This window comes from Ahaetulla prasina, chromosome 7, assembly GCF_028640845.1.
Source record: "Ahaetulla prasina isolate Xishuangbanna chromosome 7, ASM2864084v1, whole genome shotgun sequence".
Classification (NCBI taxonomy): domain Eukaryota; kingdom Metazoa; phylum Chordata; class Lepidosauria; order Squamata; family Colubridae; genus Ahaetulla; species Ahaetulla prasina.
In genome coordinates this window covers 39,779,787-39,794,565 of record NC_080545.1, presented here as the reverse complement: position 1 = coordinate 39,794,565, position 14,779 = coordinate 39,779,787, and the positions used below count along the sequence as shown (strand labels likewise).

Below are 14,779 nucleotides of genomic sequence, written 5' to 3'. Positions count from 1 at the left end.
AGAGAGGGATGAACTGGCAATTCCAGCTGAAGTGTTGGATCAGTCTACTGAAGTTATGTTAATATATGTTAATATATTCTTCTCATCTGATCATTTACCATTCCATCTCTTACTTCCTAGCAATAACCTTTAGAAAGGACTCCATAATCCTGCCCCTTTATCTTTTGTAACTTATCCAGACTGATGATCCAGCATTGCTGTTCGCAAGAGTATTCTCAGCCTAGAATCCATGATTTATCACAAGGTCACCAAGATTCCACACATTTTGAGTTTCAACAGCAAGCATCCACTGTCACACAAAAAAAAGTTGTTTCAGAACACTATATGCCAAGGTGAGAACCCATTGTAGTATCCAGCAAGTTAAACAACTGGGGAGCAGGTACTTACGTAAACAATTCAGGCAGAATGGGTTTTGTTACAGATTTATTACAAGATGCCTGTACAACATGCAGGGGATAGAAAGGAAAAAAGAAGGTACAAGACTAACATTGTGGTACACTCTGCCATACATCAAAAACATTTCAGAAGCAGTAGAATGCAGGTTCTGAGATCTGCAAGTGGGCATCACATACCGCCAGAGACTACCATATGAGGACAAATCATGTATTGCAAAGATCACTTAGAGGGAGGAGATACTTCCAATGTAATCTACTGGATCCCTGCATAGATTGCCACTGTGACAATATAGGACAGAGAGGGATGAAGTTAACCAACAGATTGCAAGAAAACAAGTGTTCTGTCCCCCTCACCTCAGTCCGAGCGATGACTTAATTAGCCGGCAACTATCAGCTTCTGGCAGCAAACTAGCGAGCGTATGCCAAGTGTCTCTGTTATCTCTCTTGATGCCGATGAGTCAACCAGGAACAAACAGTACTTCAGCTCTAGTTAAGCAGTTGATTTGCTTGCCACAAAGTGGTATAGCAGCCCTTGCTGCTTTTATATCCTGTGGTGTGTGGCTCCATGACTCAGCACTTCCTAGGCCTGCCCCACCCTTGCTTCTGTTGTTCCCGCCTCTCCTGCCTACGAAACCTAGGGTCCAGCCAGGCCTGATTGCCATCAGCCGGGTCTGGAGGGATGGCCTGGGGGGGAAAGAGTCAGGGGACGGAGGCCTCGTTATCTCCTCCATCTGGCCTGCCTCTGGTTCCTGGAGCTGAGCCATGGAAGCTGGTGCTCCCGAGGTAAGTCCTGATGGCCCTTCCCCCTCACTTTCCGAGTCACTTTCTGGCAGGGGGCCCGGCTCGGGGGACGCAGACACAACAACAAGTGAGCAGTCAGATGACGAGACCTGAACTCAATGGTAGCCTCTTATTGCAATGACTTTGTCAAGCCTGGATTTGGTTGGGGTGTGGGATTGTTTGTATCCTTGGGTACTCTGACATGAATTCAGTTTGACACAGTTTGGAGCTGAAGGGGGGAGAGCTGAGGAGGATAGAGCCTTCAGCTAAAGCAACATAGCTAGCCAATGAGTCAAGTACATTCCAACAGCTGGTTGACCGGAGGAGAGAAGTTGCCAAGCAACCAGCTCTCATTTTGGTTGGACAATGTGATAGGTTTTTTTGAAAAATTGAGAATTACTTATATTGGGATAGAAAGTGTGGGAAACTTCAGTACTGGCTTTCCACCAGTAGTGCCAAGATGAAGTATCTAAATAAATTTGTTCTTTGAGGAAATGCAATGCCTCTGAGTTCAATTTGTAATGAGTGCATTACTTGGAACCTGACATTAAGTCAGTACTCAAAAATACTTGGCTCCAACCGGACCTACATTCCGGGATACTGAGCCCCGGCTGCTTCCTGGTCAGCCCAGGGAGCAGGAAGACTTAGGGAAGATGAAGGAAGGGAAAGAACCGGACAACCGGTGATGGGGGATGCCTGAATCAGCAGCAGATCCACACAAATGCCTGGCAGCCAGATGAGTTGGTGGCAGAGGATGCCTTGCCGATACATGCATGGCCAGAGCCCAGTGACTGGAGGTCAGAGGGGGAAAGCCCAGGCCAAAAGGAGGAAAATGTCCAGCTCCATGGTTTGTCCCGGGGATTGGCAGGAAACCTACCAGAGGTGTCACCGAGGGGATCAATAGCCATCATCACCTGAGGAGGAGAGTGGTGCCCATCAGCTCTGGGTGAGTTAGGGCCACACAATCCCCTGAGACCAGCCCATGATTGAGACCTGGGGATCCTTCTGAGGTACCCTAGTGTTGTGTCTCGCCCAATCTCACCACAGCCGGGGCCTTCTTATCTGCTTCCGAACATGGAGGAATGTTCTAGTATGCCTCCGGCCCCAGCTCTGGCTCCATGCCCAGGCAAACGGAGCAACTATACCCCTCCCCCTCCTCCACAGCATGTGAGCCTGAGGGAGGTCTATTGCCAACAGCTGCCGACTGGAGTGACCCTCGCGTCAGAAGACTTGATAGGCGGAGGCAACAGAAGGAAGGGAGGGGCAGGCCTGGATAAGTGCTGAGTCATGGAGCCACACTCCATGGCCTATATAAAGGATCTGCTTTCTGGAGCTTGTTTGGAGGTTCTAGCAGGGGAGCGCAGCTATCGTATACCCTTGACCGAAGATCGGTACACTCCTTCTATCTGGGAAGGTCGTCCTCTTCCACCGAGCACGCAGCTTCGGGAGGGACGCACATGGAGCGGTGAGGGAGGAAGGGGACACCCGCCTAGCCAGCCAGATCAGCCGAATCAACCCTGGCGATCAATGGGGTGACAGATGTCGCAGCCAGATCGCCCTCTGTTAAATAGGTTAAATACTTAGGGTGTTTATATTAGCTCATTGAACAAGAAACTTTATAAGAATAATTATGACTTGCTATGGCAAAAAGTTCAGAATGATATGAGTGTCTGGAAAAAATTGCAGTTGTCGCTATTGGGAAGGATTGCGGCTATTAAAATGAATGTGTTACCTAGATTTTTGTTTCTGTTCCAGATGATACCAATAATTAAAAAGGATAAAAATTTGGAAGATTGGCAGATTGGGATTAATAAATTTATATGGCAGGGTAAAAAGGCGAGGGTTAAAATGAAAATAATACAGGACTCACGGGAAAGAGGTGGCTTAAAAATGCCTAATTTTAAACTATATTATGAAGCAGTAGCCCTTTCAGTAATAAGTGACTGGTTTAATTTAACGGAGGAAAGAATTTTGAATATAGAAGGGTAGGGCTTGTTATATGGATGGCATGCGATTTATTTTATGAAAAAAGTGGATAGGGCTTTTAAGAATCATGTGTTGAGAAGTGCTCTTTATGGTCTGGAAAAATATTCTTATAAATTAGATTACAAGATTCCTATATGGGCGAGCCCCAGACATGCAATAGAGAATATAAATATAGAACAGAAACAGGAAATGATTACTTATAAAGAACTTTTGTATGCTGAAGGAGGTAGATTGCAATTAAAATCATTACAGGTATTAAATGAAGAAGGGAGGAATTATACTTGGTTTCAATATGGGCAAATAAGTGCTAGATGGAAAGAAGATCAAAAATTGGTATAATGCAAAGGAGGAAAATTTAATAAAGCAAATTAGAAATCAGACCCAGGAGCATATAAAGAGATTGTATAATGTGTTGCTTGAAATAGATTCGAAAAGGATTTGGTAAAGGACTGTATGATAAAATGGGCACAGAATATTCAGGAACCAATAATGTTGGAAACATGGGAGAAAATCTGGGTTAGAAATGTTAAGTTTACACAAGCACAGAATTTAAGGAAAATTTTTATAAGATGTTTTATAGATGGCACTTAGATCCCAAAAAATTATCATGTATGTATCCTAATATCCAAGCGAAATGTTGGAGGTGTGATTGTGATGACGCTACATATTTTCATATTTGGTGGACTTGCAAGAAAATTAAGGCCTTTTGGATAAGAATTTGGTGGATTATTCAAAATGTACTGAAGAAGAAGATAAAGTTCCTGCCACAATTTTTCCTTTTGGGAATTATAACGGATTGTACAGGGATTGAGACTAAACTGATTCTGAATTTAATAACAGCAGCAAGACTGTTGATTGGACAATACTGGAAGAAAGAAGAGGTACCTACAATAGAAGAATGGATACTGAAAGTCATTAATTTGGCTGAGATGGCTAAAATCTCAGCTTTTTTAAAAGACAATACGCAGGAAAGATATTTAATTGAATGGAAAAAATGGATTGATTATCTACAAAACAGATATCAGATTAAGAAATATCAGATTGCCTTTGAATAATTAGGAAGTTATTTTATGTAATGGGGAGGGGGTTGGGAGATGAAAAGCTTTGGATGAGGTTAATTGGATTGGAAGGGAAAATTTTATTCTATGTTTGGTTTATGTATAACAATACCTTGTGATTGACCCGGGAAGCTGGGGGGGGGAGGGAAGGGAGGGGGGAAGGGGGTTTTCTGGGAGGGAGGGGGGAAAAAGGGGGGGAAAATGTCTTTGTTTTTAAAAAACTTTTTCAATTAAAAAAAAAAAAGGATCTGCTTCCTGGCATTCTCTGAGTCAGGCAAAGTCTAAACATATCTTGCCTCCTGCCTGCCCTGAGGACTTTGCTAGGACTTTGGCAGAGCTGCAGAGATATGATTCAGATTTCCCTGACCCGACCGTCAGCGGAGGAGTGGGACACGACACCTAGAGGGATGAGCCACTGCTGCCCAAGGCCACACCAGAGCCTGCCAAGGATCTGAGAAGAAGACTGTTAAGGGTAATCTGGGCTCACAACCAAGGTTGTGGACTATTGAGCAGAGTACCCTACATGAAAACAACTGAGACTGGTTGTGGACAGTAACAGTTACTACACAGACAAACTGGGGTTTGATATTACTTTACTTTTAGGGAAAAACAAAATCATAGTCCAAAACAATCCAGGTCATACACGTATAAAGCCAGTCCAGGGATATTACAAATACCAAGTCTTCTTACCAAACGTAGGCTTGCACAACAAACCAGATCTTCTTTAGGAACACAGTTCAGTACATAACAGTCAGTAAATATTGAAGAATCAGTAAATAGCCATGATCAAGCCATGATCATGCATAGAGCTCAAATATACAGTTGCAGCATATCAGCAGGTAACAATGCTGTAGAGTCTCTCCAAGCCATCATTTAGCTTTCCTTATTCCTTATTTCCTTATTTCCTTATTTACATTGGCTACAGAGCTCAGCCAATCAGGATGCATGATGATGCAGCACAGTCTTAAAGCAATATAATACCTTTCTTACTGCAAACATACATAGTTGGTTCATATATTGCCTGGCCAACTAGTTAGACAAATAACAATTTCCTAACAAAGACTACCCTCAATGCCAGCCAGCAGGACTAATGCAGCCCAGAGGGAATTACAGCGTGTGTTGTGGCTGGCTTGGCCTATAAAAAATACACTAGGGATAAGAGAGAGAAAATGTATAAGTATTTATTACTGACATGAAACTGTTGAAAAGAAGAAAGTGTTAATATTTCTTTTTGGTTTTTTTAAAAAAAACTTTAATAAAAATTATTTTAAAAAAAAGATTGGGGAAAAATCAAGAAATGATGAAGATAGGAGGAGTAAGAAGACTCAGAAGAAACACCTAGATGATATACTGAATGATTGATGATGTACTGTATGTTTGTTTGTACACAAAATGAAAAATATATACAAAAAAAAAAGGAGGTGGGCAGTGTGGGAGAAGGAAGCTTATGCAGTCCGATGGACCCTACTGACCTGGAGACACTTCCTCGAATGTGGTTCCATGCTGTTCGAAGTATGGATTGATCACAAAAACCTAGTGGCATTACAGACACTCTGCAAACTCTCCCCAAAGCAGTGGATGCAATACTTCAAATGATTCGATTTTGAACTGAAATACATCCCGGGGCGGGGGGGGGGGGAAGAACCTCTTAGTTAATGCTTTGTCACGTAAGCCGCAATACCGCAGTAAGCGGGAAGAGGTGGGTCACGCAGTGATACCCACTCCTCACCTGGCATCACAAGCATTAGCCCCAGGGCCAGGCCACTTTAAGGAGAGCCACAGACAAGGGGGATTATTCCAAAGCTGAAAGACAAGCTGCCAGCTGACCCGTGGCACAAGGACAACCTGAGAATACTAATTCTCAAGGATAGACTAGGCTGGAAGAGATCTAAGTTGTATGTGCCCTACAATTTGTGGCTCCAGGTCCTTCAACAGAGTCAAGACTCCAAACAAGCTGGGCATTTCAGCTACTTGAAGACCCTGCACATGGCCAGGTGACAATTCTGGTGGCCAAGGATGAAAAGAGATGTTGAGGACTATGTAAGGAGCTGTGCCACTTGTGCGGTGATGAAGATGAGGCTAGGCAGACCCCTCGGGCTACTCCAGCAACTGGCAGATCCGTCTCAACCCTGGGAAGAGATAAATGGATTCCCTTTACTTTACTTTAATATTCCCTTTACTATAGGAACATAGCATTATGAATGTTGTAACAGAAAAGAAGACATAAACATCTAAATGATAATCCAATTGCATTTTATACCACTTTAGCATGTCTTAGATCGGGGTGTCAGATTTGATTTCACTGAGGGCTGCATCAGGGTTATGTTTGGGGGAGCTCATGGGGCATGGCAGAGGTGTGGTCATGGTGGGTGTGGTCAAGATGGGTGTGGCCATGGTAGGCATGGGCATGGTGGGCATGACATGGGGGGGCAACTATGGTGGCCAAGTGCTAAGGCAGGACTTCCCTGAGACCCTCCCTCACTCTCATTATAATCTCCTTCCTTCCTTCCTTCCTTCCTTCCTTCCTTCCTTCCTTCCTTCCTTCCTTCCTTCCCTCTCTCCTCCCTCCCTCCCTCTTCATCTTCCTTCCTTCTTCATTCTAATTTCTTCTTCCTCCCCCTCTTTCCTTATTTTTCCTTTCTTGCTCTCTTCCCATCTTTTCTTCTTTTTGTCTTTCCTCTTTCCCTTTCTCCTTTTCTGTCCCTTCTTGCATGCTCAAATGTTTTTTTTCCAAGGTTTCTTGGGTTTTTATTTTTAAACATATATCAACATCAATACAAGAACAGTGTGGTCTCTGAATATGGCTCATATTAATACAAATTGACAAACAGTCAATTACTACATTAATCAAATTTATATAATCCTAATATTAATGTACTTGATTATTTTAAAGTAGTTATTCAATATTTCAATGTTCCATTCTAATGTCAATGATCTTCTTGAACATACATAGCAGGGGTGAAATGCTCCCAGTTCGGACTGGATCACCCAATCCGGTAGCGATGGTGGCAAGTGGTTCGAAGAACCAGTAGCAAAAATCCCTGGCCCCGCCCCCTGCCCCTGCTGAGCCGTGCCATCATCAGAGGTTTTTGGGGTTTTTTTACTTTTAAAAGTATTTTTTCTTCAGCTGAAAAAATGCTTTTAAAAGTAAAAAAAAAGCCTTTGATGATCGCGTGGCTCAGCTGGGATCATCAGAACCCTTTAAAAGTTTTTTTTTAACAACCTCTTTGGCTGAAGAGGTTGTAAAAAAAAGCTTTTAAAAGGCTCCTCTGGCAATCCCAGCTGAGTTGCCTGATCACCAGAACCTCTAAAAAACATGTTGTCTACAAGCTCTTACAACAGCCCCCACCCATGCCCACCCAATCACCCAGTCCTCACTTACCTAATTGCTGCTTGTTTCAGGCTCGCTAAGCCTTGCTTTGCTTCGGCTGCTGCAATCAGTTGCATCAGCTAGGAACTGAATCTGTCTGCCTGCAATCCATCTCCTCGGTGAGCAACTAAATCTGCCTGCCTCCAATTGGGTAAGTAAATGGGGGGGAGTTTTAAAAAATAGTTAATTGGTTTTTTTTAAGGAGTTGGGGTTTTTTTAGACAGCAATTTAATGTTAAGGAAGTTTTAAATTTAGCTGCTTTTATCTAAAACATGGGTCTCCAACCTTAGTAACTTTAAGGCTTGTGGACTTCAACTCCCAGAGTTCCTCAGCCAGCTTTGCTTTGCTTTGCTTTGCTTTGCTTTGCTTTGCTTTGCTTTGCTTTGCTTTGCTTTGCTTTGCTTTGCTTTGCTTTGCTTTGCTGGCTGAGGAACTCTGGGAGTTGAAGTCCACAAACTTAAAGTTATTAAGGTTGGAGACCCCTGATCTAAAAAATATAAATAAAATAAAATAATTAAATTAAATTAAATATTTGTGCAGCTTTCTGAGATTTGGGGTGTTTCTGTAGTGTTTCACTCTAACTACACAAACACACAAAATCTCAGAAAGCTGTATATGGCATTTTGTGAGAGTGTGTGTGAGTTGTGTGTGTGTAAAGTGTGAAAGTTGATTTTTGAGCTTTTTGTGGCTGTGTGAAGTGTGAAGTGTGAAGTGCAGCTGCTTTTACATTGTGTGTGAGTCAGTTGTGTTGTGTTGTGTTGTGTGTGTGTAAAGTGTGAAAGTTGGTTTTTGATACCTCTTATTGTTTTTTATACTTTATTATTTTTATTATTTATTGTTATTGGCCATGCCCACTCAGTCATCTGACCACCAAGCCATGCCCACCAATTAAGCCACGCCCACAGAACTGGTAGGGAAAATTTTTAGATTTCACCCCTGCCTCAGACCCACCTGCACTGTGCATGTTGCGAGCCCCTCAGCTGGTGGGCTGCTGTCTGACACCATTTGCCCCCGCAGTCTCACGACCTCCTGTGCCCTCTCCATGGGGAGCATCCAGCAGGGGCGGCCAGTCCCTTACTGTCTCTGGGGCGGGCTTGCAGGCCAATTGTCATTGCTGCCCTCAAACAATAAGGCTGGTGCATGCAAACAAGCAGTGAACCTAGGACATGGTGGGTGTTGTTTCCTGAGCCCGACCTTAGATCTGACCCATGGTGCTCCACTGCCACTTTGGCCCCACCCCCTGTGTAAAAGAACAGGGGGCAGGGCTTGGGCCGCCCCTTGCGGGCTCCAGCACAGCCCCACCAATCTAAGATTGGTCATGTTCCATCCCGGATGGCTGCCAGCAGGTTGTAAATCAGCACCCAGTTGGCCTGGGCCAGGCTGAGGCACTGCGGGCCAGTTCTTCCCTGCTTCCAGGGCAGCTCTGTAGGCCGGATCTAACCACCTCGTGGGTCAGATTCAGAGGAATTTGACACCCCTGTCTTAGACAATAACAGGATGACTCACCATCTGAAATATTTTTCATTACTGTATGTCCTGCCCTTCGGATACACAGGACTAAGTTTGATAATCCAAGATCAACAAAATTATTGATAATTAAATTATGGAAGAGATCCAACGTATACACTATGAAACCAGTTGGGAAAGCTGGTGTATTCAAAATAAAAGGACTTTAAATCCTCAAGAAAGGACATTCATGTATGTTGAATGCTAGGGGATGATCCTCATGCAGCTTCAGATAATGCTGAATGATGCTCTCATGCTAAATATCCTCACTATCATTTGTGAATCACTCTGACAATATCCTTATTTTTTGGCTGCCACTGATTGTCGCAGGTAGGCCTAAGCGTTCTTCTTTCTCTAAGCTGAATAATGTTCAGAGTATATATCATCACTCCATATGTTCATCCAGATGGTAAAAAATCAAACCACAAATGATTTGGGAAGAGGCAGAACTGGTAGCTTATTGGAAACTAGCTGATAACCCGGTGTTGCACGGGTATTTATTTATCCCACCTCCCACCTCTCTGTGTGTATATCTCTCTCTCTCTTCTCTCTCTCCCCCCTCTCTCCCCCCTCTCTGTATCCTCCTCTCTCCCCTTGTCTCCCCCTTTGTATCTCTCTGTGTGTGTCTGTCTCTTCCCCTATCTCCCCCTCTTTCTGTATCTCTCTGTCTCTCTCCCACCTCTCTCCTCCTCTGTATCTCTCTCTGTGTGTCTGTCTCTCTCCCCCTTCCTATCTCTCTCCCTCTTGTGTATCTCTCTCTCTGTGTGTGTCTCCCCCCGTATCTCTCTCTGTACCTCTCTTCCCCTTTCTCTCCTGTCTCTATGTGTGTCTCTCTCTGCCTGCTTTCTGTATCTCTGTCTCTCTCTCCTCCTATCTCCCCCCTCTCTGTATCTCTCTGTGTGTGTGTATGTATGTGTGTATCCCCTCTCTATCTCTCCGTCTCTCTCTGTGTGTATGTGTCTCTCTCCCCCTCTCTGTATCTCTCTCTCTCTGTGTCTCTATCTCCCCTCTCTCCCCGTCTCTCTGTGTGTCTCTCTGCCATCCCTCTGTATCTCTCTCTGTCTCTCCCTCTATCTCTCACTCCTCTGTATCTCTGTCTCTCTCCCCATCTCCCCTCTCTCTGTATCTCTGTGTGTGTTCTCTCTCTCTCCCCTCTCTCTCCCTCTGTATATCTCTATCTCTCCCTCTGTATCTGCATGTCTCTCTCCTCTCTCTCCCCTCTCTCTCCCCCTCTCTGATTCTTATATGAGGCATTGGGCAGGCTATGAGGCACTCTCTCAGTGCCTTATGCAGCACAATGAACTTTAGCATGCTTCACAATGGGGAAAATGGGGCCCCCTCCTCCTCCTGGAGCCCATTACGACACGGAGAGACAATGTGATCTTGACCTACTTGCCCCTAGCAACAAGACACAGCTTACAGCTCTGATCCCGAAGCAGTGGGAGGGCTGCCTTGAGCACAAATTTGGCATGAAGGCAAGTACAGGGTCACTTTGCTCCTGCACTAAGGCTCTGGCCATTGCTTTGCCATGTCCTCCCCCCCCCCACAGCTCTTCAGCCGAGCACAGTTGGCACAAGCTCCAGCCTGAAGTGGTAGGAGGTGAAGGCTGCCTTGAGCACAAATGTGGCACGAAGGCAAGTATAGAGCCGCTTCACTCCTGCACTAAGGCTCTGGCAGCCCTCCTCTTCCTCCCCCTCCTTCTCCTCTCGTGACCCCTGGCCAGCTGTGGTGGGGCTGGCAGGGTGCGCCGTTTCCATGGCAACTCCACTGTGCTGTACAGTAGAATCCATTTTAAAGCAGTACAGTAGAATCCATTTTAAGGCACAACAGGCTGTATCTTAACAGAACACATACCCCGAGGGGTGTTAGGGGTATCTTACCCCCACAGTATTGGTTTCCAGGGAGTATATTGTCTGTGTACCAAGTTTGACTGAAAATGCTCGAGGCAATTTCAAGAGTTATGCTGGAACATACATACATACATCCTTTTATATATATGGGTTAAGCAGTGGTGGGATTCAGCCAGTTCGCACCACTTCAGGAGAACCGGTTATTAACTTTCTAAACAGTTTGGTGAACTGCTTGTTGGAAGAAATCATTAGGGCAGAGAACTGGTTGTTAAATTATTTGAATCCCACCACTGGGGTTAAGTCAGTAGTGCTCTAAGGAACCAGGATTTTTATGAAATGGCAAAATCTTGGAGTTATAATTATGTTAGAGTTTCTATTACTGTTGCAACCACTTGCCTTCCCTTTAAAGTTAATTGGCTCATTTTTCAAACACCACTAAGCATAATCTCCTACATTAGTATATAATATTTCTGTTAAAATCATTCATTTGTGCAATTAGGAGTACAATGCTGACACAATTCAACGCTAACACTTTGTCTGAATTTGTACAAAAGATGTTTAAATTTTGATGTAATCTGATTATTTAAACAAAAAAGACATTAAAACTGATGAACTGACCCCATAGTTTGTAAAGTAAGGCTTGTAAAGTAAGCTTGCATAGCAAGACTATCAATAATAATATAGAAATTACCATATTTTTCAGAGTACAATATGCTCCAGACTATAAGATGCACCTACCTTTTTTGGTGAAGAAAACAAGAAAAAAAAATCTGCCTCTGCCACTGCTGTTGCCTCCCAGCAAGTTTGCCTCATTACAGCAAACAGCAAATAGCATGCTTTATTTTAATTTTTGTTTTCAGCATAGCTTGATTAGCACAAGAAAAACAAAATCTGCTCCCAGCAATTTACCTCCTTGCAGCAAGCAGCAGAGGCCCATGCAGCAATAGGCAATGGCAATCTCTGCAGCCTGAAACACTGAGAGTTGGGAGGCTGATCCAACAGACAATCAGCTTGTGCTAATTAGGCTGTGCTGAAGCTGAAATGGACTGCTTTTCTTGCTGCTTGCTGCAAGGAGGTAAATTGCTGGGAGGCAGAGGCCACAGGGTGGGAGCCAGTGAGTGGGTGGGGCTACATTCAATGTATAAGACACAACTAAATTTTCACCTCCTTTTAGGGGGGGAAAGGTGCGTCTTATACTCTGAAAAATATGGTAAATCAATGAAAGTCTACATGTTGCTATGTTAATTTATATGCAAAATGGTAGAATATTCGGTGTTTCCCTGAAAAAATGTCACTGTTAACAGTTTCATGACATTTAACAGCTATTAAAAGATTATCATGAAACTAAACCAAATTTGGAAATGTAGCCAGAAAAAAAAGAAAGTAGAACTATTAAAAATAAATAAACTCTGATTTAATAGACCCTTTAATTCATTTGTAACCAAAGAAAAAGATCAAATAGTAGAAAAGAGCTATCAAGAAGGCATCTTTGTTATCAGAGCAATGTGTGCAGGATTGTGTAGTCTTAGTTTAGCAGTAAGTCTCAAAAAAGCAAAAATGAGATCATTTTTAAGAATCCATCTCCTTGGAAACAGTAGTTGGTAGAAAGAAACTGATTATAAGTGGAGAAATTCTTGGTGTAAAGAGAATAAAACTGCCTACCAATACAAGTTTTTAATTTTTTGTGTGATACATGTGAAACAACCTTACTTTGCTAAAATATTTATTGCAAATTCACAAGTGAGATTTTTCAAGGAAAACCTTCTCATGTGTTTTCAGCATAGCTTGATTAGCACAAGAAAAACAAAATCTGCTCCCAGCAATTTACCTCCTTGCAGCAAGCAGCAGAGGCCCACGCAGCAATAGGCAATGGCAATCTCTGCAGCCTGAAACACTGAGAGTTGGGAGGCTGATCCAACAGACAATCAGCTTGTACTAATTAGGCTGTGCTGAAGCTGAAATGGACTGCTTTTCTTGCTGCTTGCTGCAAGGAGGTAAATTGCTGGGAGGCAATTTCTCCATGCTATTTTGAGTAGAACAACTCCATTTGTAAAATCTACAAGAGCTTATATGAAAAGAATATATCAAAATAGGAAGATTTCTAGCCACTTAAGCACTCTGTGGAAGGAATACTGGAATAACACACCTGCATGACAATAAGAAGGTCAAAAACTAAGATGAAGGAAGCCAGAAAAGCTCTCGAAACTTCATCGCTTGGCAGAAATCCACGATTCAACTTGTCCCAGCTTATCCAGTCTGTTGTGATGATCAGCACAACCACTGAGGTCAAAGTAAATAAAACTGTCCTAAAAAGAAAAATTCAAAATTCAATTAGGATTACTAATTACTAATTTCTTAATAGCTATCTCCAAAACAATTTGAAAATAACAACATCATTTTCTTTGTTATACTAAAAATACCATTGCATGGACATTCTTGTAAATCAATCTTCTACAACTAGATTAGTTCTATATGTGCTGGGTTACAACTCTACCATTCCTAGGCAGGTCCCCAAACTATCATTGATGAAATTTGCTGCTGCTACAAATAAATTCCAAACAGCCTGTCAGAAAACTGAGCAATGAGTGGAAGTTAGCAATAGTGACTAGAAGAATACTGTAGAGACCTTTTCCTTCCCTTTCTCTCCCACCCCAGACCTGTCCAATACCACTTGGAGCATATGGGACACACAATTATATTGAGGAAGTTTGCATGTGGATTTATTCTTCATGAGTCACAAATGTATGACTCTGGGGTGTCTATCTAAGAATGGGATAGTGATTATAAATCTTTGAATTCATTGGAAAGGAATGTTGGAATGTTGGAATGGGTCTATCAGCTTTTTGCATTCAGAGAAGGTAGATTCTTAAGTACTGTCAAGATCTTTAACATGTCATAGATTTGATAGAGTTATCCATGTTTGATCTGCAAACATTCAAAACAATGAGAGGTCCCTTTGCTTGCTTGTGAAAGTGTGCATATGGATCATTGTGGGTGTGTTCATTGATATGACCTGAAGTATGTGTATGTTCATACTCTCTCTCTCTCTCTATGTCCACTTCTACTCAGTTTCTGACTGTTATCTTTGTTCTTACTCACAACTAGAATGTCAATTATAACTGGCAGACTGTGAAAATACTGTCCTAGCCTTAACCAGCTCAAATCTTAAATAGCAGATATAAAAGCTTAAATTATAGTTATATTACTTTCTCCACAATATTAGTGAACTATAAACATATTCATTAAATAGCAACTACTTACAGTAAGGCATATATTAACAAATGAAACCCACAATTATTTAGGAAGGCAATTCATATTGTTTTGCCACACACAACCACTAAATTGCTTGCTTTAGGCTCTCCTTGCACATTAGCTGTGAATCTCTGTTCCAAATATGCTTTAGAAATATTTCAGACAGTGAAAACTTATACAATAATTCTGGATGTCTATGCACATGTGTTATTATAGGGAAGATAAATGCATAGGCAGATGCATAAATTGCAAGTAAGCAAATCAATATTTGCTGTGGTTTCCAACTGGAGTTCTCATACTGTTCCCAGGCACTTTTTTTACTCTCAATTCCTTCTTTCTTTTCTGTGAGTGAGCATAGAAAGATAAAGTACTGAAACCATTCTTTTGTATTTCCAGTTATGCCCGATACTCATTGTATCGGGCATATCAATGTACCTGATTCTATAAAAGTTGACATATGCTGAAGAAGCAGAAGTATGCATATCCATATTTTTAGAATATTTTTCTAATATTTTCAAGAATCAAAAACAAAAAAGAATAATAAGATAAAACAATATTCAACATACTGCCATCATGTCATAA

At 42.4% G+C, this 14,779-nt stretch overlaps 1 protein-coding gene across 1 annotated transcript in view; it reads right to left on the bottom strand.

The window, feature by feature from the left end:
* Positions 1–6,010: 6,010 nt before the first annotated feature.
* Positions 6,011–14,779, bottom strand: part of TMEM117 (transmembrane protein 117) — a 476,640-nt gene continuing 467,871 nt past the window's right edge. The window contains exons 6-7 of the mRNA XM_058190221.1: positions 13,092–13,251; positions 6,011–6,348 (exon numbers count right to left, since the gene is read on the bottom strand). Of these exons, the coding sequence (XP_058046204.1) occupies positions 6,343–6,348; positions 13,092–13,251 (166 nt within the window). The 3' untranslated portion in view covers positions 6,011–6,342. The remainder of the gene's footprint in view (positions 6,349–13,091; positions 13,252–14,779) is intronic.